The sequence below is a fragment of the Gracilinanus agilis genome, chromosome 2 (genome assembly GCF_016433145.1).
Source record: "Gracilinanus agilis isolate LMUSP501 chromosome 2, AgileGrace, whole genome shotgun sequence".
Lineage (NCBI taxonomy): Eukaryota > Metazoa > Chordata > Mammalia > Didelphimorphia > Didelphidae > Gracilinanus > Gracilinanus agilis.
Window position 1 is genome coordinate 224,598,750 of NC_058131.1, and position 17,775 is coordinate 224,616,524.

Consider the following 17,775-nt stretch of genomic DNA (forward strand, 5'->3'; position numbering starts at 1 on the left):
CTAGCACAATATGGGTTATTTTTGTTATGACTCATTCTGTTTCCTGAAATGTGTAACTGCAAGATTTGGGGCACTGCCTATCATAATGGCAGTCTAAGAAAAGCAAAGTATTTCTTTGAGAACAGACTTTTGACACTTTGGGATTGAAACACTAATACTACTCAGCATGCTATGCCAGCATTTTAGTATTCCTCCAAATTACCATTTAAAAAGAGGGTGATTATACTGTTTAAAAAAAAAAAGAACATTAACAAAGAGCAAGCATAGCTTGAAAAAAGAGATATGAGAGGTTGCTTCCAAACTACTACCTCAAAGAGGTGGGAGGTCCATAAGTGCTACACATTTTTTAACTTTTCCAATTTACTGATAAACTGTTTCTCTTATTTCATTTTCTGTCTTTAAAAAATATTTTTTATTTAAGCTGGCTTAAATAGAGAGGGAGAGGGAACAAAAGGCATAATGGAGGAGATCTATGGTGATATAAAAAACAAAAGACATGAGTAAAGTTTTACATAAAAAAAGAACCAAGCATTTAGTACCATTGGACCAAAGTCAGGATTAGCAAGTTATTCACTCAACAAATAAATATTTACTGGGCACTTGGCAAGCACTCTTCCAGACACTGTGAGAGATACAAAAATGAGTAAGAGGAAGGGGAAAGTGGGCATTAGAATTTCTATAATGCCTTCTTACAACCCTGTGAAACAGGTGCTAATCACAAGACAAGACCTCCTCAGCTTCTGAATCCAGTAAGGGATGAGGAGAAGAGACTAAAGAAATCAGATGTCACTTTAAAGAAGTGAGAAAAATCCTGAAAAAATTTCATCTTAAAAGCATCTTTGGGGAAAAAAATCTAGGCATACATGTGGCCAAGGGTTAGTAAGGCTTTTAAATTTGTCCTAAGAGTATCTTCAAGAAAGAAAATGTTCAGGAAAGTCAATCCATAGGTGAGCAACATAAAGCAGAATTACAGGGAGATACATACAACGGGACTGTTTGGACCCTGAAGCCAAATTACTTCAATGACAACTAAGGCAGTATACAAGAGAAAGAAGAGAATGAAAAGAAAATTATGCAATTCACCTTAGATTGCCAGAGATTTTTTCTGGCATCTATGGTTCCAAAAGACTTTGGAATCTACCACTCTGCTTTACTGCCCTTTGTACCTGTGGCCTCCAGGCTTTTTTCCTATTACTGAAGCAGTGGATAAGAGTCCTGGGCCTGGAATCCAGAAGACCTGAGCTCAAATCTACAAGCTATGTGATCCTGGATATATCATTTAACCTGTTTGCCTCAGTTTCCATATCTGTAAAATGGGCATAATAATAGCACCTGCTTCCCAGGGCTCTGAGGACCAAAAGAGATAACTGTAAAGCTCTTAGTATAGTGTCTGGCACAGTAAGCTCTGTATAAACACTAACCATTATCATTATTATCATCCACATCATATTATTAACCACATCATTCCATGAGTTTACACTGGCTCAAAGGCAATGATGGGAATAGATCAACTTCTTCTTCCAGGCCACTACAGATAGAAAGCCTGACCAATCACTAGCTACATGACCTCTGTAGGCCTCAGCCTTTTCATTAAGACTTTAATCAAGGTGGCTAAGAAGCTAAGAGGATGACCTTTACACCCCATGCCTGAGGGAAGTCAAACCTAAGGCAGCTCACCCTTACCATCTGACATCAGCCAAGGAAAACAGAATGTAATTCGCATGGGAAAAAAGGGAGAGGGGAGTACCATGGGGCAGCAGCTCCTTTCCTCTCTGCTCCTGACCCCCACTCCCATCTCCACATAGGAAGAAAGGCTCCCAGAGGCTGGGGACAGCAGGGAAAGCACCAGCTCATCCAACGCTCACAAAGAGTCCGCCAGCATCCCTTGCTGCCCCCAGAATTTTCCCTTAGAAGTATTGGCCAAATTCCTCCAAAAGGAGCTAGTGGTTTCTATCAACAATTATTTATAAGTCGGAGAGGGCTGGGCCCACTGGGATTTAATTCAGCATACAACAAGGGAGCTGGAATGGGCCTTTGACAGAGCGGCTGTGGGAATTCTTTGCTCCCTAAATATTAAAGGCCCAACTGAGGGGGAGAGTCTTGGGTTCCTGCTGCCTAAGTTCTAGTGAAGAAAATAATGGACAATTGTGGTTCCTCATCTGCCTTACAGTAAGAACTGGTTAGATTTGCCTCAAAAGTATCATGAGTTCCTAAAGATTACAAAGGGAGTTCTAAAAACCACATCCCTTTTGACCTTTATATCTAAAATATTGCCATGGAGTGATAAAAAACTTTAATACAAAAGCTGTAAATTACATTCATTCTTAATATTACTCAAATTATTACAAAATCAAGAGATTATGTGATTAAGTATAAATAATTTGGAATACCAGCAGTAGTTATATTACATTGTATTAAAATCAAATGGATTTTAAAATGTTATAATACTACAGGTAAGAAAAAAATTATTTTGGAAGATCGGTGGCAAGCTGACTTTCCAAAGCAGCATGGACTTAGTCTATTATACATTTTACAAATCACTGGGTCCTCTGAATTTAGTTTTCTCACAAGATAGAAACTGGACTAGATCAATAGAACAGAAACTAAGCTAGCTCCAGAATTGAGTCATAAGATGCAGGCAGTATGGTTCACTCAATTCCCACAATTAACTACTTGCTGTCCTAATCCCCTCGATTCCCTCACTCTCTTTGTTCAGTGCTCAAAAACTCACTTATTTGTCCTTTATTATATCCTGGCATTCTCCATTCTCCTGAATAGTTAATTATGAATTATCCTCAGAACTCGAACTTCAGAGCTAATAACATGGTGTGCTAATTAATAATTTAATAATTAATTAATAATCCAGAGGAAGTTAGCTCACTATAAGTATAACTAAGCCCTTCATTTCAATTTGTGTAAAGCTCAGTTCTGAGGCCCGTCATCACTCTGGCTGCCTTGCTGGGAAGAAGCTCAATTTTATCCATGGACTTCATGAACTGTGTTTTCTGGATATAGTCTGACCAAAACAGAGTACAGATAGATTATCACATCCCTTGATCCCAACACTAAAGCTTTCTTCTTTTTTTTAATTTTATAACTATTAAGGAAGTTTATTTTCTTCAATATTAAAAAATTCATTTTATCATTTGTAGGGTTTTGTTTCACTCCAATATTATTATTTTATTGATTGGCACGTAGAAATAGGTAAATAGGTATTACATATAATTTAACAAAACAATTTATATCTTAAGCAATAAACTGATCTATGCATAGCCATTTGGTTGGCTGGGTTTTTTCTTCCTGGACTTAATAAATGCCAAATAAAATTAACATTTCCATACACACAACAGAAAAGAAAAAGGACTAGAATATAAAAATGTGAATATTATATACAGCTTGCCTTTTCTTTTAAGTATATAATAAATTCAGCATGTAACTTTCAAAGCTGTTCTGCCTGGCATGATTATTTTCTTACAGCAACAAAGGACTGTATTAGCTTTGCCCGGACCATATTACACTCTGTATGAGGGTGAGTATTGATGTGGGATGTGTTTAACAGGACCCCACCCGATAGTATTCAGTGGGCCAGATTAGCTTAATCACTCACCCCCACCCCAGGGAAAACCTGAGAGAATAAACTCAAAGAGGTTCCCAAACTGGCAAAGCTATAGTGGGGATGTTGAAAGAATGTGTTGGGGTTCAGTTGTGACCCTAGCGGGTTGGATCCAACCCTCAGAGACAGTAATACTGAGACAAGCCTCCCCACTCCTAGGTTCAAGTAGCTTTGCCCTTCAAGTGGAGTTTGGTATTAATCTTCCCCTCAGCCACAAGATTGGTCTTCTTCCCCTGAAAGTAACAGCCCCAAGCTACCACTAATAAACTAATAAAGATTTATTATAAGGATAAGGGAATTCAGGATAACAGGGAATAGGTTACTTGTGGATTTAGAGGAAGAAGGGTACAGGGATAACTTCTCTATCGATTATGAATCCCACAACAAGAGAGCAGTTCTGGTATCTTCTGCAGGTTGGACCTAGAAACTGACTCTCCCTCTCCTCGCAATATCCTAACCTTAACACTAGCTAATAAATAGGGGAATAACTGCAAGGAAGGGATAAAAGATGGATCAAGGAAGGCTCCTCCAAGTGCTCTCTCCCTCTGGAGTCCAGGCACTATGGCCAATTATGGAACACAACTCTTTCAGTATTTTCTTCGTTAGCAATGAAATCAGTAGAAAGGTTTGGCTGTTGATATCTCCAGATTGCCCCTGAATTCTGGGTTCAGAAGAGCTAAATTCCTGTACAGAAACCTCTCAGTAACCCACAACCACACCCAATCAAGCCCCCCCAAGAGCCTTAATGTCCTCTCCTGTCATTGGCAGTTGGCCATTGACAGTTTTGAATCTTCAGAATCTTCACCAAATTCCCTCCTTCACTGGCCCCTCCCAAACAAAACCTCCTCTAAGTTCTATGAGGCCAGTTTCAACTCCCATTGCCTGCTCTCCTTTGCAAAATTCAGTCCACACTGTTACAACTATTAATTCATTGTGAATATACAGTCAATTAAAACTCTCAGATCCTTTTCAGATGAGCTAATGAACCATACCTCTACTACCTGGTTATTTGTGAGGTTTTTCAGAACCCAAGTCTAAGGTTTTACATTTATTCATTAAAATTTCATCTTGCTAAAATTCAGCCTAATTTTATAGCTTTTCATGAGCTTCTGAAATTCTGACTGCCATCTATTTATTTTAGCCACACTTCCTAGTTTTATGTTATTGGCAAATGATGTACATCTATCTTTTTAGGTAGTCTTTGAGAAAAATGCTAAACAACTCAAACACAGTTCCAAGTTGTAATAGAATAGTAACTGTTCTATGAGTCTGGCCATTTGAAGTCCCAAATCCATCTAATTATAGTATCTGTTCCATATCTCTCCATCTTTTCAGCAAGGATAATATGAGAGACTTAATAAAATGCTTTGCTAAAATCAGGAAGAACAACATCCATAGCATTTCCAGACCTACCAATATAGTATTATGCCAATAAAGGAAATAAGGTTAAAACGGCATGACTTGTTCTTAATTAGGCCATACTAGTTATTAAGTATTACTAGATATGAGGATATAAGTACATAGAATGAAACAAATCCTACTCCCAAGAAACTTTCATTATTCGATATTCTTTCCATCTTTCAAGATGGAAGAATGGCCACTGTCTCTAGAATCAGAAGGCTTGGATTGAAATGACCATGTACTACATATGTGACCTTGAAAAAGTCAATACCTCTCATCATAGAAGTTTCTTCACCTGTTAAATAAGGAGGATGCACTAGATGACCTATATGGAACCTTAAAGGATCTTAAATGCTAAGATCCATAATCCTATTCTATCTGGGCTTGGTGGGTTAAACTCATAAATAGCAACTCCATGTTCAATATCTCCCCAATTATCTCTATTTCCATTTCTGTACAAGCATTATAGTACACAATTCTTCTTGTCAAGAAAACCAAGGAGCAAAAAACAAATTTCTGCATTCTCTATATCTTTGGCTATTAATCTCATGTAACTCAAGGAATAGTTCTTTCCCTTTCTCTGATTTCCTTCCTTTCTCCAAATAAATCTAAGAAAAAAAATTTTTTTTGGCATTAGTATTCTTTACCAACCTGAATTCTTTAAAACTCAAGTATCCCTAGCATGATTCTTATAGGACCATCCCATACTTTTGCACATATCTTCCATCACTTGCCATTACTTTCATCTTCTGTACACAGTTGTTGTTTTTTTAATAATCTAAGTTTGGGTAATCAATTCTCTATATAGTCTATATTGTTCTGTTTACCCAAAATTGCATTTGCTCATTAAAGTGCTTTTTTACTTCTGAATTTCATTTTCGATCGCTTCTCATGCTTTCCTGGACTGACTTCCCTTCTAACATATTAGTTTATAAAATGATTTTTCCAAATTCTTTGAAATCTTTTCTCTAAAAATCTAGAATGCATTTTTAAGCTACAGGTGGTTTTCCTCTCATCTATATTAAAAACTGTATGTTGAAATGCTCACTTTCCTCCAAAGTTCCTTATTATTTCAACATAAGCAAACCAGATGCTTCCTGCTGTTGAAAATGAAGTAAAGAACAGTCATTTTCCTTGCTATAATGAACTTTTCAAGGATGAAATTATCATTAAGGCAAGCTGAAAAATTAATAACTGTTCTACTCTAGGTACAGAGAAAGAAATCCAAGAAATAAATAGATATGTGAAGCCTCCTATTACTTCTATATCAGGTCTCTTGGGCAGGACCAGGAGCTGTTCCTGGAATAAATCATCTATTGTATCGTTCTGTCAAAGAGGTCTGTAATACACCTGAGTCACAACTTTACTTCTATTTCTCATTTTCTTCATTCCTAACATGTTCTAACCACAAAGAGAAGGGGCAAAACAATTGACAAAGGAAAAAAAATGTTTAAAAAAGAAAAGACTACATACTGATGTAAATGCCAACAACTCCTCTTCAGTTAACTTATGCACTGGGTTGGTCTTCTGGAAATTTGTACTGTAAAAAAAAGTACAGTGATTTCAAGATCCTAATTTACAAAACTGGTTGGATTGAGAAACAAAATCAATATGCTACAGGGATATGTGCATATATGTGTATATAAGGAGGAATATGGAGCAAGCATTTATTAATTATCTACTATATACAAGGTTCTTGGATTGGGACTTAATAAATATTATAGCATTTGACTATATATGTATGTGAGGAGTGCATGCATGTGTGGATATATGTGTATGAGTCTAAATATATATGTATATTTATATACATTCGCATTTGCATATTTATCTATATTAAAAATTAGATTTATTTCTCTCTGAAGTAACTGATTGCTTTGAACTACAAAAGACCTGGCACTAAGTCCAATTTGAATACAGCTTTGGGACAACATCAGGCATATGTAAAAGGGCCACAGAGTTGAGAGTCTCCTATGGAGGAGTTGTCTCAGAACAAAAATCTTTATTTCAAAAAACTAGTAAAATATAGGTCTTCTTAGTACATGGATGCTCCAATTATCTTTAATTCATTCAAAGAACAAAAAGTAATATAGTAAAATCTTGTCAGCCAGAATACTTGGGAATGGGCTATCCTGTTCAATTGATTTTTAAAAAAACAACTACCTAAGAATGTACCAGAATTTTTTTTAATTTAAATTCTGATACAAATTCTTCTAAAATTTATGAAAATACTTCATTATTAAATAATTTAAAATTTCACATAGCTTCAGAAGATTCTAGAAATCATACAACAGAAAATGGCTTTATTACAGCTATAGCAGGTAGAGGAAATTCAGGTGACTATGTATACTGACCCCAGAATGGAAGATGGAAGAATATTTTTTGTTTTGTTGTTATAGCAGTTACTAATAGTTTTCTTATGATTTGTTTTAGACTTCTAAAAGCCAACTGTAGGAATCAAAAAGCAATTGTAGAAGCCAGTTAATGGAAGTTTTTTAGTTAGTTCATTTAGTTGGGATTCAATAATTCTGTCACTGTCACTATTGGGAGTATACAGCTACATTACACTGCTAATTTCATAGTTTATTCTTTAATAAGTTAATATTTGTGGGGTCCATTGAGTAAGCCAAGAAAGACAAAGAAAACCAAGGCTCCTTAAACTTATAGAGCCATTAGTTGGAAGCAAGATTAGAATTTGGCCTCAAAGAAAAGTACTGAAAATAATGGGTAGCAATTTTATGAAGGCAAATACTGACATAATGTAAAAACTTCCTAACAATTGGAGCTATACAAAAGAGTAATAGACAAAAATTAAAAGATAACGAGTTGCTCATACTTAGGATAGAGAATTGCTTATTGCAAGGAGGAAGGGTGTATAAGGAGATTCCTTTTAAAGTACAGACTGGCCTAGTTGGAAATCCTGGAGAACTAATGATTCTATGGGGTTATTTTATTAATTTTTTTTAATTTTTTAAATGAATAAAAATCTATTCTTTCTCTCTCTACACCTCACTGTAAAAAAAAAAATAAAGAAAAAGAAAAACCTTACAACAGGCATACATATTCAAGCAGAACAAATTCCATATTCAAAAATATATGCCTCATTTTGCTTCCTGAATCCATCACTTCTCAGTCAAGAGGTGGGTAGCATGCTTCGTTATTAGTTATCTAGAGTTATGGTTAGTTAATGCATTGATCAGAATTCTTATGTCTTTCAAAAATAGCTGTTCTTACAGTGGTGTTGTCAAAATGAAGAGTTCTCCTGGTTATACTATTTCATCTGCATCAGTTTACACAAGGCTTCCCAACTTTCACTAAAACCATCCCTTTCATCATTTCTTTGGGATATAAAGGGAGGGTAAATGTCCTTTGCGCAGGAACAATAGTATTCCATTATATTCATATACCATAATTTGTTCAGCCATTTCCCAAGTGATGCTCTCTTAGTTTCCAGCTCTTTGCCATCACAAAAATTATTATAAATATTTTTGTCCAACAGTGCCCTTTTCTTCTTTCTTTAATCTATTTTATCCTTCCACATTCTACCAAGAATCACTAGGGTTAAGAAGCATCTCTTGGTGATTGAGAGATGGGAAGAAAGAGGATACTGTGGCATTTACTTTTATCAAATATCCTATTGAATATTTTACTTACTCTTTTTTTTGTTAATGAAAGGTATTGAAATTCCCCTATATAAGGACCTCAAAATACTAGTCTTCTCAAATCAAGTGCCCCATAAGAACACCAATATATAATCTATTTAAAGTATAAAGGTTTCCAAGTAACTTACCAGACTCCAAGGATAACAGCAAGCTCTTCAGCGCACAAGTCAGGCATCTGATATTGTTCACACTCTGCTAATTTTATCTCATTCAATACTGTATCATCATTTAGTTCAAGATTCTGAGTGGGGGAGAGGAAATGAGACTGTTTAATTCATTCATGAAATGGTTACTGATTTTATATATTTTCTTTACTTTCTGAAATGACATCCATTACAATGTACTATTCACTTTACCAATTTTTAACAATTTTTAAAAAGAAAAAATTTGATAACCCATATCTTGTTCCAGGGTAGCTTCCTCCTGCCCCTCTTTGCTCTTTCCTATTTGCCCACCTACATATAAATTCTTCCTCCACCTTCCCAAACCAGAATCATACCTGGTACATGTAGAGAAAGCCTATGGCATGTAATCTGAGCATGCAGAAGAATGGTTACAACCTTCTCTTTTTATTATCTCTCTTCATCACCACAGCCTAGATTCCACCTTTCCCCCAGGCCAATTCTCATCAGTTACTGTAAGAACCCCTGCTGAGCACCTTGAGGGAATTATTACAGATTTGAAGACTGACAGGTCTGCCAAGTAATGAAAGGGCTAGGCATGACTGGATACTAAGAATCAACAAAAGATCCCGTGAGGCTACTTAGTGCCTCGAGGATACAGAAAGCCTCCCCCAATCCCTTCCACAGAGTGGGCACGAGTGGGGAGAAGAGGAGGCTTGGATTTGAAGGCACTAACTAAACAAGAGAGGGAGGGAGGGAGGGAAAGAGAAGAATTGACTCTACAAAGAAGGATAACTGATGGACCACAATGGCATCCTTGGCAATCTCTCTACTGATGACTCAGAGGAATGTGAAACAAATTATAAAACCAGTGAAAGAGTCCATAAATACTTTAAGAAAACAATGAAGTAAGAAATTGAGTTTCTAAATGCTATAACAGGTACAATAGAGACAAAAACAACACCATAATTAACATAACACCAGTGATGGAGAAAATGTGTTGGTGATTAGTTTGCACTGTTCATTTCCACCTAAGGGGAAAGTATCCAGCTAGAGTGATAATAATGTATTAGTTAGAAACCACAGTGAAGTTAATAAAGCACCATAGTCTCTGTTTTTTTCAAATAGAGTATGCCAGAGAATTTAATAAAAAGGTGACCTTCAGAAGACTTAGATAAAGCATAAGCTACATCTACATCTCTTGCTACCAGGCTCAGTGTCGTTCTGCACTGGCCTTCCACAATTTAGTGTGTTAAGCCTGGAAAGGTCAGTGATGACCAAGTGGCTTTCTTATTACTTACCTTTGTTAAATTCTCAAGAGGAGTAGGTGCTGGGCTGAGCTCATCATATGGAAGGCCATCCCCTCCTCTTTGTACATCTAGAATAAGCTGTGCCACATATTTTTCCTGAAACCGAGTCCTTTTTCCCAAAGCTCCTATTTTTTAAAAAATAGAATTTAATGGTTTAATCATTGCTGAGGCATGCTATCCAATTACTAAAAGATCATGAAAATTTTTTGCTTTATACTGCTGCTAAACATTTTTTAACCTAGTAATTCTCAAACTTTGTTCAACAAATATTTCTACCAATAAGTACATCATATGCCACTTACTGTTAAAATAGTCTCATGAAATTTTTAAATGACATTTGAAAGTAAAAGATACAGAGTCAAATGATCATCTGACCATAAATTTAGAGGCAAAGGGAACTTTAGGCTCCCTTATTTTATAGATGAGAAAACTAAAATCCATAGAGTTTAAATGATTTACTCAAGATTAACACAGGCAAGTAGGTGGCAGAGCCAGAACTGACATGCCAGGTCCTCTGACTCCAAATCTACTTGAAGTTTGCTTTTCCTGCCATACCATTCTGTTTCTTCTCTGTGTAATCAGAGTAAAATGGAGGAAGAGAACAGGGAGAAAAACCTTCCACTAACTCCAGCAGCTTTTTCATTTGTCCTTCACAATCTGTTTTGATTATACTCACATCCATGCCAGAGGAAGAGAGTGAAGAAGCAAGGAAAGGGAAAAAGAGGACAGGGAAGAGAGAGGAAGTAGGGAGAAAGGGAGACCACATTTTTTTTGAAGGGCAACTCATCTCATTGAGGATTTTTTTAAATGTATTATTTATTTTTAATATTCTATTCTTTTTAAATTGAGTTCCAGATTCCCTCTCTCCACATACCCTTCCTCCGCCCACTGTGTACAGAAATAAATGCTTAAAAACACTCCCATGGCCCCCAATATTCATCAGATTGGGATACAAATGAAAGTAAAAAAAAAAAAATTTAACTTATTGACCTCCATTGAGTTCCTGATTCACACCTGTCTTTATTTTGACATAACCCCCCTGACTAGGTACATTACAAATCTATCATCCAGCCTCAACTGGAGCCTCACTGCAGCAAGACAGTCCTTGTACCCCTTCACAATTCATTCCCCATCTCATTCCTCACAATCTATTCCAAAGTATACCTTTGGCCTCAAGCCTACCATACATACCTTCTACCCTCACTCTCAACTGAGGAATTTGTCTCTTACTTGAGTACTAAGAAAACTGGAGTTATTCAGCATGAGCCCCTTCTAGTCTCATCATCTCAAAGGTGTTTACCTGCCCAAAATATCCAAGTATCTGTTCCTTTCCCCAAATCTCTAACAAAAAAAGCAGTTCTTTTTTTTCCAAGGCTAACCTGGCATGTGCACTAGATTCCAGTTCCTCATTATATTCCCCCTCCCTCCCCGCCCCCAAGCATCACCGCTTCCCAAAAGTTTTTATTTCTATCAAAGGTACCACCATTCTGGCATCTACCAGGCTTATAATCTTAGCATTCTCCTTGACTCTTCACTCTCCTTCATGGGACATAACTAAACATTTGACAAATCTGGCCATTTCTACCTTGACAACATCCTTCCCTCTGATCGCAAAGACACCATAATGGAAGTACTCATCGCCTCCAGCCCTGACCTCTATCACAGCCTCCTCATTCATCTCCCTGCCTAAATCTCTCCAAACTCCAATCCAACCTCCACACAGCTACCAACATGATTTTCCTTAGGTGTAGATCTGGACATATCACTCCCCTTCTCAATAAATTCCAGTAACTCCATAATGCCTCAAAGATAAATTTTAAAAACTCCTCTATGAAACTTTTAAAGCCCTTCCCAACCTGGGTAGAACCCTTTCTAGTGTTACCAGACAATACACTTGCCCAAAATCTGTGATCCTAAAAAACCAGTCTTCCCCCAATATTGCCCATAACCTTGCCTTTGTACTATCCATCCCTGATGCCTGAGATGTACCTATCCTTTCTTCCATTTGTCTCTTTCTTCTTTTAAGATGCAGTTCAATCACCATCCTTTGCATAAGTCTTGTACTGACCATATGAATTGGCAGTACCCTCCCTTCCAAACTACTTCGTATTTAAATACTCCGTATATATTGTATTGCTACAACTTATATTTATGCTGTATAATTTATATATGTACCCCCTGCCTTCCCAATCAGAACATTAACTGCAATGTAAGGATTATTTCATTCTTTGTACCAGTATCCTCAGTGCCTGATATAAGCCTGGCACATGTTAGGCAGTGAATTAATGTTTGTTGACTGACATATTATCGGCCAAATGCAATGATCAACTGTGTAAACAGAATTAACTCATGCTCATTCGTTGTTAGACTCTAGCCATCAGAAATAATGTCACCTCACCCAACTTGAAGGTGGATACAGGAAGTGATGAAAACTGCTATCTTTTAAATATGATGGTAACTTACTGTGGAGGTAGTTGGCGCTTTGAACTTGGTTGTTGAAGGATCTCTACTAAGACCTCAGACTGCTTCCCTCTGAATTGTCAAGTGGGTAAGTTAGGCTGACTTCCTTTCTCCTCCCTTGGCGTTTCTGGAGGCTCTACCCTCAAGAAGGCCTCTCTTGCCTCTCTAATTGTAAAAGGCCTTGTGGCTAATAGCCTTGTTTGATTAACCTCTGTGCTCCTCTGCTGGGGCCTCTAAATCCTCATCCGGTCTGGACCTCTGGTCTAGGCCAGAGTTTCTCTCTCTCTATTTCCCTACCTTCAACCTTCCTAATTGTAAATAAACTTCCATAAAAGCCATCCTGACTTGGGTCTATTAATTTGGAATCGTGTTGATCCGATTCCTGGCGACCATACCTTAAATATCTATCTTCCCCCCTTACAGTTTGTCTGACCACTTTCGGTCTTGGATACCCTCAATCTTCCTAAATTTTTCTTGGTTTTTCCTTTACTTTCATTACTATCCCCAAGTCAGCCTTTTTGCAGCTTGTTTTGGATCTGCGATTTACATAAAGCTGCCAGACAGGTGAGATCAAACATTTTCTTTCCTTTAGCCTTTAAAATACATTAGGAAAGCAGCCCATTTTAATCTTGGCTACAGGGCCCAGAGACTTCAGCAGGGGAGGCTGTTTCTACCACCCCCTTGCCTCAGGGAACAAATAACCCAATTAGCTGACCCTCAGTTTCACCTGGGAAGAAATCCTATTTTTCAGTTGCCTTACTGGGGACTAGCAGACTGGTTTGTCTCTTAGCTAGCCCAGGGACACACCTGAAAAAGCTTAGAAGCAGCTCTGCTCCACACCCAAAGCAGAAGGCACTAGACTCAGCATATTAGTAGGGTCTTTTAGGGAGAGTAAATTTTTAGGCTGAAATTAGGTCTTAGCCTTGTTTTATTCCTGGGAGTCTAATTTCTTTTCCAAACCCCACGTGTCTCTAGTTTTAACATCTAAGTGAGAAGGGAAAGCCTGGTGGGGCCAGCTAGAATTGAGCTGCCCTTTTGCCCAAAGAGGAAAGCACATGGTTTTCTTCTGCCAGCCAGAAATAAATGAGATTATAATTTTAAAAAAACAATAGGATCCACACCTAATCCTTAGAAAGGAAAAACCTACCCAATAGCGACATCTACTGACAAAAAGTAAATTTACAGGCAACTTAACAATTAACTAAACTAAAATGTGGTTCCTACCAGTTAATGCCTTAGTGAATACCTGGGTCCAGACTTTCAATTACATCAAGCTTGTAGAAATGACTGCTTTTGGCTGGTTAGTAATCCCACAGAATGTATTACAAGGGATATATCTTGCACTATATTTGGGTGTGGTGGTAATACTTATAGGGGGAGTGGTCTATCTTTACTTCTCCCTGAAAGACTTACTAGAGAAATAAAATGCCACTTCTAATATAGAACAACCCAGAGTACCACAAGCTCAGCTTAATTATAACTCAAGATTGGACAATATGGAGGAGAGTATAGAGCAACTGATGGCTTCTGTAAAAATCCTTGCAATATCTAGTTTCCCTCCTTACACAACCTTGATTCCAGAAGATCAATGGTCAAGATTATTACCTACCTCTGGACAAAACAGAAATAATCTAAATATTCAGAATAAGACACATATCTTGAACCTGGCCAATATGGGAATATCTTTTGCTTGAGTATGCATATATATGAGGTAAGAGAGAGGGAAAAAAATAAATGCTTGATTGTTTTTGAAAACAAAATTTAATATATCTGCCAGAAACATAATGTAATAAAAGGCTTCAATCCTTCTAACGTCAAGTGGTTTGATGTTGACAATGGCTAGTCTAATATAAGCAAGGGTCAGTCAGTAACAAAATCAAGGTCTATTTATATTAAAGGAACTACTACTTGACCCCCTCCCTGTAATTATAGTTTTATTCTCAAATGTTGGTTGCTCCTTGAGCTCAAAGGTTCCTCAGGTAATTGTCAAGATAGTGTCTGTGAGACTTAAGGCATGTCTATTATATATTCTACAACCTTGTTTGGTTTTTTTTTTACATTTAACCCTTTCTTCTTTTTACAATTTTTTTCCCCTGCTGCCACCAACTTTAATTCCTTGCTATGCCTCCTATAACTTAGAATGCTTATCTGCAGAAAGGGATCAAATCTTAGCAGAGGCTGCAGAAGCACCTGGCCAAAGCCCACCACAGAAGAACATTGGGGAAATAAATCCAAGCTTAGGGGCAATATTCTGGCCAGGGAAAACTCCACTGTCTTCCTATAAAGGTAAGCTCAAGTTGAGAAACTGCTAAACAAATTGTGGTGCATTAAATGTAATAAGATATTATTATAAGAAATGACATATTATGAATACTGCCAAGCTCAGAAATACCCATATTAACTGATGCAAAATAAAGTAAGACAGGTCAAGAAAATATGTTATAACTACAACAATGTAAATGGAAAGAACAATCATACAACAAAGAAATCAAAACAAAATGTAACAAAGTTATAAAGATAGAGTGGGAATTGAATAAAGAAATATGAGGAGATATCTTTAACCCACCCCTCAGTAAAGGTGGGAAGTCCACAGATATTATACAATGCAAGTGTTTTTATACTTCTTCAATCAGTTGTGCTGACTTTTTTTTCCTCTAATAAAGTTCTACTTGTCATATGAGATAGATCTCTGGGAGGATTAGAAGAAAGAATACATGGAAGATGATGGTGATGTAAGAAACAGAAAATATTTTTTAAAAACATTAAAAATTTTAAATGTTTTAAAATGCAAGCTCTTATGAAATAGGAAGTTTTTCATTTCTGACTTTGTGTCCTCAAGCCCTAACACAGTATCTTAAACATAGCAATAATCTGACAAAGTTTTTAAAGTAGAATTGAATAATAAAACCATCTTTTTGAGAATAATCATTTGACTGCACATATTTAAATTTTGGCATATTTGTTATATAATTTTAAATGCTGCTTATGGAAAAGGACAACAGAAGAAACAAACTAGAAAACATAGCAAGAATATATGCTAATGTACTCAGCAACCATTAAACAAAGATATATTAACCTTAATTTTAAAACTTGAATATATAAATTGGTTATAGATTTTCTACAATGAAGAAAAATATATTTTTACCTGTCAAATTAATTTTCAGTTCAGTTATGTCTTTGGCAATATTGAACTGATCTTTTGCTTTTGCATATTCATAATAATACAAATATGTATGTGCACATTCAAGATGGAACTGAACATTCAGGTATCCACATGTCTCCTTGGCCAATAGATTCTCTAGCTTCATCACTGTAAGACAAGAGAAAATATTAAGAAGTTATCTTCTGCAAAGAAAGAACTGTAGTCACAAAGACAAGAAAACCTATCATCAATCACCAAAAAAAGCTGTAGAACTGCAGCCAGAATGAAAGGCAAGACAACTACAAGAGTTGATAACAAGGGATCCAGCTGCTGCTATAGCTTCAAATCAACAAATCAACAACTTATTATGCTCCTAATACATGCCAGAGACACTAGCAAAAAAAAAAATTAGATACACTCTAACCCCTACTAGTTATAGTTTATTATTGGTATCACTACTTCTTGCTATCCACTTCTCACTATAAGACCAGAGGCAGAACTACCCCAGCCATGGGCAAAAGCTTTTCCTCTTACCCATCCACCCCCATCCCCAGCAAGACAGAAAATTCTAAAGAGACAAAGTATCAGCTGCTGTCCTTAATCAAAGATGAAGGAGAGAAAATTATAGTAACTTTAATTATTATAGCTTTCTCCTCTGTCTCCTCCAGGATCTGGCTTTACAAAGACAGTTATAGTGCCAAAGTATGCTACCACTACCTGCACATTCCTTCATTCAAGGATCCAAGGCTGAGGAACAAAATGCGGTATATGATTGTAACTGAACACTATTTTGCTAAAAGAAATTATGAACAAGAGGGCTTCAAAAAACCTGGGAAGACTGACATGAACTGAGGCAGAGTAAAGTAAGCCAAACCAGGAGACCACTGAACGCAGTACAAGCAATATCATATGATGAACAACTATGAATGACTTCTCAGCAGTAAAAAAAAAACAAAAAATCATGAAAAAAAATCTACCTCCTGAGAAAGAACTGATTGAGTATGAATGCAGTTTAAAACATACTATCTTTAATTTTTCTTCTTTTTGGGGTGAATTTTCCTCCACGAAATGACTAATATAGAAATGTTTTACATGATTGCACATGTATAATCTATATCAGATTGCTTACTATCATAGGGAAGAGAAAAGGGAGAGAGAAAAAGAGAATTTAGAACTCACAATGTTAAACAAATGTTAAAATTTATTTTTACATGTAATCAGGGGAAAATTTTTTTAAGTTTTAAATTATAAATATGAAGAAAATAAAGAAACTTGGAAAGACATATAAAGAAAAAAAAGCAAAAAAGTATGAATAAGAATTATGTGTACCCTAAATACAAGTGTATATAAAAAAAGTATAACAAAGATGAAAAAAGTGGGTATTATTATTATTATTATTATTATTCCTATTGACTCCCAGAGGAGCATAGGGCCACAACCATCTCACGCCAACGGACTCTGTTCTGGGAAACTTCCCCCAACTGGGCCCATGTCACTCCGACGGTCCCTGTCTCGTTCTCGGCATATCTCCACCAGGCCTGCTTTGGCCCCCCCCGACCCTCCTCCTCCCTAGTGGGCCCCAGCTCAGTGCCTGACCGGCAACGCTCTCCTCTGATTTTCATAGCGTCCTGACTGATGGGACACCGAACTGTTCCCCCCCAGAGTCTGGCATTGGAGATCCCCTCAGGCCATCCGATGTCCAAGATGTAACGCAGGCACCCGTCAACAAAGACCTGGAGTTTGTTGGCTTTCGCCAGCACGCATCATGGACTCTGTTGGAGAGCAATCTTCCAGACTAGGCGATCGTTGGTTTTGTTGGTTTAATGAGGTTGCAGTTTCTGTAGCAAGTGAGATTTTTACGGGGTGAGGTTGCTAGCCTCGCGCCCAACCCTCCTCCTTTTTCAGCCGGGCTTGGGACCGTCCTTGGTGGGTACAGAGGAATAATTAATATGTGCATATATACATATATATTACATGTAGAAAATCCTAGGTAAATAAAATAGTTATAAATGTATGTATTTGGGTCTATTTTTTAAGTGAAATGAATAATAAATTATTGTAAGTAATT

General features: G+C 36.9%; 1 protein-coding gene across 1 annotated transcript in view; it reads right to left on the reverse strand.

Annotated features, from left to right (window-relative positions):
- TTC27 (tetratricopeptide repeat domain 27) overlaps nucleotides 1-17,775 on the reverse strand; it is a 244,492-nt gene that overhangs the window by 160,924 nt on the left and 65,793 nt on the right. Inside the window, exons 6-9 of the mRNA XM_044663689.1 lie at nucleotides 15,711-15,875; nucleotides 10,097-10,230; nucleotides 8,802-8,914; nucleotides 6,488-6,554 (exon numbers count right to left, since the gene is read on the reverse strand). Of these exons, the coding sequence (XP_044519624.1) occupies nucleotides 6,488-6,554; nucleotides 8,802-8,914; nucleotides 10,097-10,230; nucleotides 15,711-15,875 (479 nt within the window). The remainder of the gene's footprint in view (nucleotides 1-6,487; nucleotides 6,555-8,801; nucleotides 8,915-10,096; nucleotides 10,231-15,710; nucleotides 15,876-17,775) is intronic.